At 47.0% G+C, this 10,791-nt stretch overlaps 1 protein-coding gene across 1 annotated transcript; it reads left to right on the top strand.

Annotated features, from left to right (window-relative positions):
• The first annotated feature begins 460 nt into the window (after positions 1-460).
• LOC134207433 (uncharacterized) lies at positions 461-1,357 on the top strand. The gene is made up of 2 exons (XM_062683157.1): positions 461-657; positions 918-1,357. The coding sequence occupies exons 1-2, from the start codon at positions 471-473 to the stop codon at positions 1,355-1,357; spliced, it is 627 nt and encodes a 208-aa protein (XP_062539141.1). The 5' UTR covers positions 461-470.
• Positions 1,358-10,791: the final 9,434 nt, after the last annotated feature.

The following is a 10,791-nucleotide window of genomic DNA, read 5'->3' as shown; positions in this document are numbered from 1 at the left end:
ATGAACCATGAGCTCGCCCAACTCTACGGCGAACCCAGTATCCAGAAGGTAGCTAAAGCCGGAAGGGTACGATGGGCAGGACATGTTGCAAGAATGCCGGACAGCAACCCTGCAAAGATGGTGTTCGCTTCCGATCCGGCAGGTACGAGACGGCGTGGAGCGCAGCGAGCGAGATGGGCAGACCAGGTGCAGAACGACTTGGCGAGCGTGGGGCGTATCCGAGGATGGAGAGATGCGGCCTCGAACCGTGTTTTGTGGCGTCAAATTGTTGATTCAGTGTTATCTGTTTAGATGTAAACTAAATAAATGAAAAATGAACATCAAGAAAATCGGGTGGCTTTGAGAGGGGAACTCTTGAGCAAGTCCTGCCGTTTCAAGCTTTATTCTCATCGCAGCGAAACAACACCTTCGACGGAGATGAAGCAAACTTTGCCGCATGGAAGTGGCGCGTAGAGCATCATCTGGCGAGAATGGACCTCACACATACGCTGTTGCGTACGCCGCTCGAAGAGGACTATGCTACCGATGTTCCAGGTGAAGACGCAGCTGCAGCAGAGGTACGGAAGGCTAAATTGAAAAAGCGAATTGAAGATGACGTGGAGGCTTTGGATCAAATAGTGATGATCGTCAACAACGACGTGTTGAACAAACTCATTGGTCTGGAGCTGGGAGGGAGCTCTCGATACTACACTTCGAATTAAGTATATACTGTCGTCATGCAACAAGTAAATTTTCAACAAGAAAAAACAATCAACGTAGGCGCAACATGAAATGACTAAATTCTGTTTTGCGTGTTATTGTTGTTATATTGCCTTCAAAAATTTTCTTGCCGAGAGTTTCGTTTTCGGCTCACACTGACAGCTTGATTTCGGCTCGGCTTGACACACACATTTTTCGTATCTGTTTCTCCCTCCCAGGTCTGGAGTACGCCAAGGAGGCGATGGATACATTGGTCAAAACGTACCAAAAAGCTGGTACTGCCGCTATGGTCAATATGCGCGACCGTCTGTATACCATCAAACACCGGAACCATGGAAAGCTGTCAGCAATATTCGACGAATACGACCTCATTATCCGTGAGTTGGATAGAATGGGATCCAGGATGACAACCTCAGAAAAGATGCACGCGTTACTGATTGCCATACCGGACAAATATCGCCATGTGAAGGGAGCCCTAATAGTTTTGTCCAATGAAGAGCTGTGTCCAAAACCAGTAACCGAGGTGAAACGCATGTTTTTGGATGCTGAAGCTGGGGAAGGAGAACGTAAGGAGCAGAAAAACGTAACACTGGAATCTAAAAAGAAAATGACGAGATGTTTTGGTTGCAACGAATTTGGGCATTACAAAAACAAATGATGAAAAATTTTGTGAAGCAAGAGAAAGAACAGAAGCAAAAGAGAAAAGTGCATGCGATGATGGCTGGAAATCCGAATAAGTCGAAGTAGGTGAAGTTTGTCGTTGACTCTGGTGCAATAGATCATATGGTCAACGATGGATCGCTGTTAGATGATGTTACACCATTGGAACAAGCTATCACCAATACCACGGCGAAATCTGGTGAAACTCTTCGGGCTACGAAGAAAGGAAAGATGAGATTACGGTCAGTTGTTGGAAAATGTGAAATAGAAGATTTGAAAGTGTACAATGTTCTTTTGATTCCTTGCCTGGAAGAGAATTTACTTTTGGTTAAAAAATCAAGTACAATGGTGTAGGATTGAGGGTTACTTTTAACAATAAAGAGATCATCTTTGAGTTCAATAATGAAGTGATTGCCGTCGGAAACTTCATAGATGGGTTGTTCTACTTGGAACTTATTTTGGAAGATTCAAGCAACAAGCGCGTAAGTCCTAAAATTTGGCATGAAAGGCTATCAGCTATGCAGGGATGGAGAAGCTTATCAGGAAAAATATGGTTGAGGTAATTAATCTTGATCCTGAAGACTTTTATGATAAAGCCATATGTGATGGGTGTTTGGCTGGGAAACAGAAGTTCAGAAAGATGGAATTGCCTAGATCTAAGAGATCTTAAGAAATAATGCAGAAAAGAAACATATGATGGCTATCGTTACTTCGTAACATTCACTGACGATTTCACTCACTTTGTGATTGTTTACCTAATGAAACACAAGATTCTATTGACGCTTTGATGTTGCATAAAGAAGAAGAAGCAAAAAGATGATAATCAAAAGAATCGCATGTTTTCAGTTTCTGAGGTGCCGCAGAAGCATCAACCCCCCGACACTCCTGCCAGTCGTAGCGAGACTTTCGTGTCCCCTACTTCTGAGGGTCCGCGGAGGTATCTGCCCCCGACACTACTGCCAGGCCTAACCAGACTTCAGTCATTCTAACACTACCGACCATGCGAGTCTTACTTGTGTGCTCACCCATACACTCGGTCCCTCACTCTGTGGGGGTATTACGAGTAATACCCCCAACTCCCATTCGCTTGCACCACATGTGCACCACTTGGGGGTGTGTGGGTACCATCCACTACCACTCGCTAGCCGCCGAAGCAGCCCTCACTCTGTGGAACCTCCACAGGCTCCGTTAACGACCTGGCTAATTGTTTCACCCACCCCCATTCATCCCCCACGGGTCGCCTGACATCTTGGGATTTGGGGTAAGGGACGCCATATTGTCAGCTTCAGTGTTGTACTGAGCCTGACGTAATGGCCGGATTTACACCGTTACGCACTACTTCCAAGTATCCATATCCCAACGTAACGGATATGACCATGTGCCCTCGGGGAAGTGGTCACTTATCGATCCGAATCAAACAACGCCAAGCGACGTTTCAAACTTCATGATTTCACAATACCAATTCACTGCTGACAATTTCGTATATTTTCTATCTGTGTCCATCTGGCCATGTACTCGGACCAGGTGCCCTGGGGGAAGTGGTCACATCGATCCGGATCAAACAATGTCATCCGACGCATCAAACTTTATGATTTTACAATACCAGTTCCTTGCAGGCAATTTCCCTGGGGGAAGTGGTCACTAATCGATCTAAATCTAACAGTGTCATGCGACATATCAATCTGTCAAACTGTCATTACTGTCAAACGTGTCTCCAAACGAGCATGACGTCACGATTTCAATGGAAACGTTAAGGGCTGTGACGTCATATGCGCGTGTGCACGGGCAAAAAAATCGACTTAGCCATGCTTTCGCTCATCTATAGATTCTACCAGGATTCTACTATCTATAACCCGGATATTCAAGGAGTCCTGTCAAAAGTTCAAGGAATTTGTACACTCCTAACTTCAATCACGAAAATAAAGAAATTAAAAAAGTTTTGCGGATGATATGGACATTGACGGCCGAACATTTGCAAAGGTGGTAGAACTGTATACCCGCTTGAAACGTGAAGCAACAAAAGTTGGACTATTGGTGAATGCCTCCAAGACAAAGTACATACTAGTGGCCGGAACCGAGCGCGACAGGGCCCGCCTGGAATTTTCCTAATAAATCTACTATCGCCAGACACCAGTCGGATTCTGATGTTGTGTACTATAAATACGGCATATGAGCATCACGAATATAAGACAATTTTTCTGATTTTGTCATCCAGTGTCATCCTACACTGTGTACAAAGTCGGTTATGTGCCAGAAAATTATGCTAAGTTAGTTAAGTGTGCCCATCACAACACTGCTTAGAAGCAAACCATTATTAAACTCGTTGCAAAGTTGCTCCTTTGCCTCAGTTGTCTCCGACGGATACGTACAATGATTCACATCGTATCTGAGAACGTTTTTTTCATACCATGCCAAACTAGCAGGTGTATATGTTAATAATTTTACATGTTATGCTTCCTTCACAGACACTCAGATATATCACAAATGATATTACAAACCAGATTGCCGTAGTGAGCAAATCTCGAACTCTAACAAAATAAATTTTCGTGACACGGTAGTCGCTTTGTGACTATGATCATTATTATATAAATTGTACAATAATTCATTCATTCATTTCATGTACATATTCATGTATCTTGGGCACCTCTAGGGGTAAAAGATCTCCACCCTGGGTGGCTACTCGCTTTAGTTTTGACCTTGGCCCAGGTCAGATTCCTGTCGACTATATTTATTTCCTTGTTGAGGCTACGCCGTCACGAGCCCCTGGGTCTGCCTCTACTGGATTCCAGTCCAGCGCTTGCTTGCAGATTTCGTCTCCGCTCTTTCGTAATGTGTGGCCGACCCACCTCCATTTACACTCTAGATTTTCTGTCGATATCGGTTTTTGGATGGCATCGTCGATGGAGCTCAGCATTCGGGATCCACAATTGTGAGGCCACCAAGCCCGAAATATAAAACGTAGACATCGGTTGATAAATACTTACAGTTTCGGCGTAATCTCTGGTGGTACACACCAAGTCTCACTGGCATATAACAACACGGATTTTACGTTTGAATTGAATATTCGAAATTTGGTTCGTTGACTAATCTGATTGGATCTCCAAACATTTCGTAAATTTGTAAAAGCTGCCCTAGCCTTTTTAAACCGTGCTTTCATGTTGATCTTGGTTCCACCGTCCGACGCTAACTGGTTGCCAAGATATTGAAAGTTTTCGACCTTATCCACTGCTTGCCCAGCTACCATAAAGTTGGAGGGGCTGTTGTGTTTACATCCAACGATTTGGTCTTGTTGACGTTGATGAGGAGCGTTCGGTCAGGTCATTCAGCTTATTCTGCATATCAGAACGCCGTTGTGCTAGTAGAATAATATCATCAGTCAAATCGAAGTCGTTTAGATGGTCCATAGTGATAGCAGAGAAAAAACTCGACTGGTTAGGGAAAGAGCTTACAATAGAATGGTTTATTATCTTTTTAAAAGCGCAACGCTTACTTTGCTAACATCCCCCCTTAAGCGTAAAGTTATATAACACCTTGCTTCTTCCTGTCTTCGGTATGCTTCGGACCAGATAACGATTTTGTTAGAATGTCCACCGCTTGAAGTTCAGATGCTACGAAGACCAACTTGATGGTTTTGTCTTCGACTTGCTCCCGTACGTAGTGATGTCTTATGTCGATATGCTTGCTACGTGCCGAGTAGCCAACTCCACGTTCTGCCAGGTTGATGGCACTCTTGTTATCGCAATGGATCACCAAAGCACCGTTCGTCCCGTGAAGCTCACGCAGGAAGCTTCTCCACCACATGGCCTCTTGAGTCGCCGTTGACAGAGCCATGTACTCCGCTTCGGTTGTCGAAAGTGCAACGGTAGATTGCCTCTTCGAATTCCAGCTGACAACGCCACCACTCTCCAGGAACGCATACCCGCTTACGGATCATCGTGTATCGGGATCGTTGACCCAATCTGCACCGCTGTAGCCATGGAAACTCGTCTCTCCGGTCCGTGTGTACGTAAGCTTTTCGTGCTTCGTACCTCTCAAGTACCGAAGTATCCTCTTCGCCGCTGTCCAATGCGCCGGTCCAGGGTTGCTGCAAAAGCTGCTGACCAGACTTACCGCATGGCTGACGTCCGGCCTGGTACACTGCGCAACGTACTGCAATCCTCCTACAAGTTCTCTGTACGGAATGCTCTTCATATTCTCCTTCTCTTCTTCAGTTACAGGGCACATTTCCTTGGTGAGCCGCTGATTCACGTCGAGGGGAGTTTGTGCAGCATTGCAGTCGACCATATTAAACTTCGCCAACAACTTGTCGATGTACTGTTCCTGGTCGATTGCCACAGCGCCTTCCGATCTGGTCACACGCAATCCCAGCACCTGCTTGACCGGTCCCAGATCCTTCATCTTGAATTCCGCACATAGTTGCTGCTTGATCTGGTCTACCAACCGCTGATCGTTCGAGAGAATCAGGAAATCGTCCACGTATATGGCAATGATGACGACATTTCCTGCCACCACTCGATAGTAGACGCACGTGTCATGCTTCGATCGCTTGAAACCCATTTGCTTGAGCTTCGTGTTCAGCTTCCGGTTCCATACTCTGCTGGCCTGTTTCAGACCGTACAGCGCCTTCTGTAGCCTGCAAACCTTCATCGGTGCTCGATCATCACGGAACTCTTTCGGTTGTTCCATGAAAATCTCTTCATCGTCCAAATCGCCCTGCATGAAGGCAGTTACTGCGTCCATTTGATGCAACACTAGATCCAACTTCGCAGTCAGTGCAAGTAGGTAACGCACCGTTGCGTAGCGAACGACAGGCGAGTAGGTGTCCGTATAGTTTACGCCTTTTACTTGCGAGCAACCCTTGATCACAAGTCGCGCCTTGTACTGCCCAATGGAGCCATCCGCATTCGTCTTGACCTTGAAGACCCATTTGCTCTTCAACGCTTTCCGCCCTGGGGGTAGGTCGACCATACGCCATGTGCCGTTTTCGCTTAACGCACTCATCTCGTTCTCCATCGCTTCGATCCAACGATCTCGATCGGACCGTCCCAGCGCTTCCCGAACGGTTTCTGGATCGTCTTGACTCTGTGGACAATTTACTGTTTACTGTTTCTAATGGAAGCTGTGATATACTTGCCTCCGACTGAGCGCTCCCAGTCACTGTGCTCAGAAATCTGTTGCAGACGAACATCTTCTTCTTTGGAATGTGACGGGAGCGCGATGCAGTTTCCAGGTGAGTTGCGTCGTCCCGCTTGGCTGCCACAATCATGTGAAGAAACAAGCATCTGAGGAAGAACACTGTATGTGACCCTAAAATCAGAATACTTGCCTGGTAGTTGGCGCTCCCTCTCGCTGCGCCTCGGAGTATGATGATCATTGTCTCGAATAAGTTGCGGAGGGAGCGCGGACGGTTGAACTGCCTGTAGCCCTTGCTGGTCGGCCTCTTGTTCTTCCTCTGCTTCCGGTTCCAACTCCGCGTTCGGAATATCGTCATCCTTCAGATCAACTGCAACTGGCTCGTCCTCTTTGTTGCTGATAACATCCACACCGATGTCTTGGCTGTGCTCTTCTTCAACCTCTTGGTTGTGGTAGAATTCCGACAGTATGATGATGTCCCGTCTAACGAAAACCGTTCCTGTTGATGGGTTGAAAACTCTGTACCCCTTGGTACAATCCGGATAGCCAACCAAAATACATGAAATGGACTTCACGTCCCACTTCTTCCTTTTGTCCTTCGGTACATACGCCATCACATTGGAACCAAACACTCGGAGATGAAAGAGGTCTGGCTTCTTACCGGAAAACATTTCCAGCGGTGTTGCTGGACTGCCCTTCGTCGGAGATCGGTTCGCTAGGTACACTGCCGTGGATGCAGTCTCTGCACAGAAACATTTATCGAGCCCCGAATCCGCCATCAAACAACGTACTTTCTCCTCAATCGTCCGGTTCATCCTCTCCGAAGATCCGTTCTGTTGCGGGTTGTACGGTACCGTCCTCTCGTGCTGTATTCCGCTCTTCTTCAGGAATGTTTGAAACTGCTTACCCAGATACTCCTGTCCATTGTTGGTTCGCAAACATTTGATCTTCTTCCCCGTCTGGTTCTCAACGTAGGCCTTGAACTCTTCAAACGCACTGAACGCATCCGCCTTGCATTTGAGGAAATAAGCGAACGTCATCCTGATTGCATCGTCAATGAACGTGACCCAATACTTGCTACCGCCATGTGACGCCTTCTCCATTGGTCCTCACAGGTCCGAGTGGATTAGCTCTAGCACTTCCTTCGCTCGAACTCCACTTGACTTGAATGGAAACTTTCGGTGTTTGCCTTCCGCACACGGTACACAACCCTGGATAGTGGTACCACTGATGTCCATACCAGTCACCATCGATGTCAACCGTTTGACGCTGTCGATGTGGAGATGCGCTAGCCGTCGATGCCACAACTCCAAATTGCCACAGGGTTTTGCGACAAACGAATTGTTCTGTGCAGCGAGATTTAATTTGTACAGGCCATCTTTCTCTCGTGCCGTCGCGATAACGTTCCCCTTGGACGCGTTCACCACCTCACAGGCCTTGTCAGTGAATGTAACACGGTATCCTTTTTTGCAGATTTCGCTCACGGACAGAAGATTGATTGCAAGGTCTGGAACACATAGCACGTTAGATATAACGAGATCGGTGTACGTACCTTCCACTTCGGCTTCGAGCTTCACGCTTCCAACAGCCGCCACAGGAATCTCCGCTGCATTGGACACGTAGATTGATTCGGATGTCTTCTCGGGAGCCACGAGAGCCGCTTGGGATCTGCACATGTGACGCCCCGCTCCAGAGTCCAGGATCCAGTCTTCCGTCTGATGCACCGGCTTGTGCAATGCTAGCAACGCCGCCTGCTTATTACGACCAGAACCTCCGACTGCTTTGGATTTTGCTGACACTCGGATGCGAAAATGCCCTAGCTTCTCGCACTTGAAACAACGTATGCTGGATTTGTCCTTCTTGCTTACGTTCTTCTTCTTGTTACGTACCAGCAACGCTCCGCTCGAATCACCGGAACCGACATCTTGATCACGGGTCACATCTTGTAGTATTTTTGATTTGACCACGTCCGCCGTCAGATTGAGTCCTGACGCATCCAGTCCCATAATCATGGGCTCATATCTCCTTGGCAACCCCATCAACAGGATCAGCGAAAGCCACTCGTCGTCCAACTTGAATCCGATTTCTTCGAGCTTGTGGCTAGTGGACATTATCTCGTCCACGTACTCCTCCACAGACGAACAATCTTCAAGCTCCAACCGAGTCAGCTTGCGAAGCAAATTGATCTTCCGAGCTCTTCCGCACTCCTGAAAAGCTGTTTTCAGACTTGTCCATGCTTCCTTCGCTGTCTTCGCCTTTTGAACCAATGCTGAGGCAAATCGTCGAAAGAGCGCGCTCCGAGAGATCGAAATCCACCTGGGTGCCCTCTGAAGGATCCACGGCCCGCCCCCTTTCTTTCGCGGATCATTACCATACGCATGGTGAACGCCCACGAAACATAATTGTCCCTACCTTTCAATTTCGGCACCGAGTGGAGCGACATACCACCGCCTGGAAACCTCGAAACGCGATCTGCTTGTCCGCCTCCTGGTTGAATGTCTTCAGTTCCGCCGATTTGATTTCCGGAACCACTTCCACCTGCTGCAGCGCCACTACTTCCGTTTCCGGGTGGATTTCCTTTTCCACCATTTGAACTTCTCACGCCACCAGCCATCTTCTCTTGATTTTAGAATCTTGAAGTCTTGAGGTAAAAAAATACTTTCGGCTTGTTGATCGGCCGTTACTATGGTTACTTCTGCTAGCGGCCCATAACCTGATAGCTGAGAAAAAAACTCGACTGGTTAGGGAAAGAGCTTACAATAGAATGGTTTATTATCTTTTTAAAAACGCAACGCTTACTTTGTTAACACATAGTAATAGGCTGCCAGAGCAGCCCACGCACCCACCATGATCTCGTCGATTACGATGAGGAAACGTAGCGTAGATAGAATGCATCCTTGCCTCACTCCTCTGACCCGGATGGGGTCAGACAAAGCTCCGTTATGCAGGACTCTGCACGTAAAAGCTTCATACCGCGCTTCGAAGAGGCCGATGATTTTATCCGGAACTCCCTTGCGTCTAAGGGCGCCCCACAAATTTTCGTAGTTCACATGATCGAATGCTTTTTGCTCGGCTTGGACGGAATCCTGTCTGCTACCGTCGGAGACTCGAATCTATTTTCTCTCTGTATTCGATTTAGGATAACTTTGCTCAGAACTTTGAGAACAATGCACAGTAACATGACGCACACAGCCAGATCCCACTTTTTTGACACCTTCATTAAGACGCCCTGCCCTGCATCCAGCCACCCAGAAAAGTCGCGGTTTCCCAGATATTGCAGAATAGTTGATGCAACATTTGCGCAGATAGCACGGGATCAGCTTTTTAGCATCCCTGCTGAATCCGAGCAATGCGTAATCGGATCTCGCCAATTAGAAGCTGATGGTCAGACGCGCTGTCAGTGCTGCGTTTATTCTGGACATCAAGAAGGCTCCGTCGCCATTTTCGGCTGATACACATTTGGTCAATTTGATTTTCAGTTTGTCCATCACGAGAGACCCACGTGACTTTGTGCACTGGTCGATGGAGAAAGAGCGATCCTCCAATCACCATGTCGATATTGCCACAGAATTCTGCCATTTCTGCAAGACCATATGGCGTCCATGACACGCTAATAGTCCTTGTTGTCGGAGCCTATCTTCGCACTGTAGTCGGCCATGTTGATCTTGATGTCACCTTTCGAAACTTTATCCACGACGGCATTCAGTTCACTGTAGAAATTCTCTATGTCCTGTAACTCGGCAACGTCGGTCGGCGCATAACATTGGATTACCGTGGCTCTCACTCTAGCTGATGTCAAAAGGAAAACAATGCCCAGGATACACTATCAGCTAAGTACGCAAACCCTAGCTGGCGGTCAGTTGTCATTGAAAAACCCGTTGAAGCGTGAGTATTGGAGCTTGTGAGTTATGACCAGAGCTATGTTTGACGCTCCTTCTCAGATGTCGCCTCACCTTTTCGTAGCCCGTCGATCGATAATTATTGGACTCTCGATAAGCCAACTAGAAACTTATTGGCCTATGGTTGAATTTTGTTCAACAATAGAGGAAGAAATATCCTATAGTGTTGTGCCTGTTTGTCTATGGTTACTTGTTGCCCGCAATGTGAGTACATATATTTCTATTATCATCGTTCGTTCATCATTTCAGTGCTCTCATGTGGGCGGAAAATTCGCATCGTATCGTTATACTAAACACCAAAGTCAAAGTCACTACCCCATGGCGCACAACTTACAGTCATGCACTCGTCGGAGTTAATTTCATCAGAATCAGTTTTAAAATAAGTTAGGGAAAGTTGCCT

This window comes from Armigeres subalbatus, chromosome 1, assembly GCF_024139115.2.
Source record: "Armigeres subalbatus isolate Guangzhou_Male chromosome 1, GZ_Asu_2, whole genome shotgun sequence".
Lineage (NCBI taxonomy): Eukaryota > Metazoa > Arthropoda > Insecta > Diptera > Culicidae > Armigeres > Armigeres subalbatus.
This window is presented reverse-complemented; position numbering and strand designations above follow the sequence as displayed.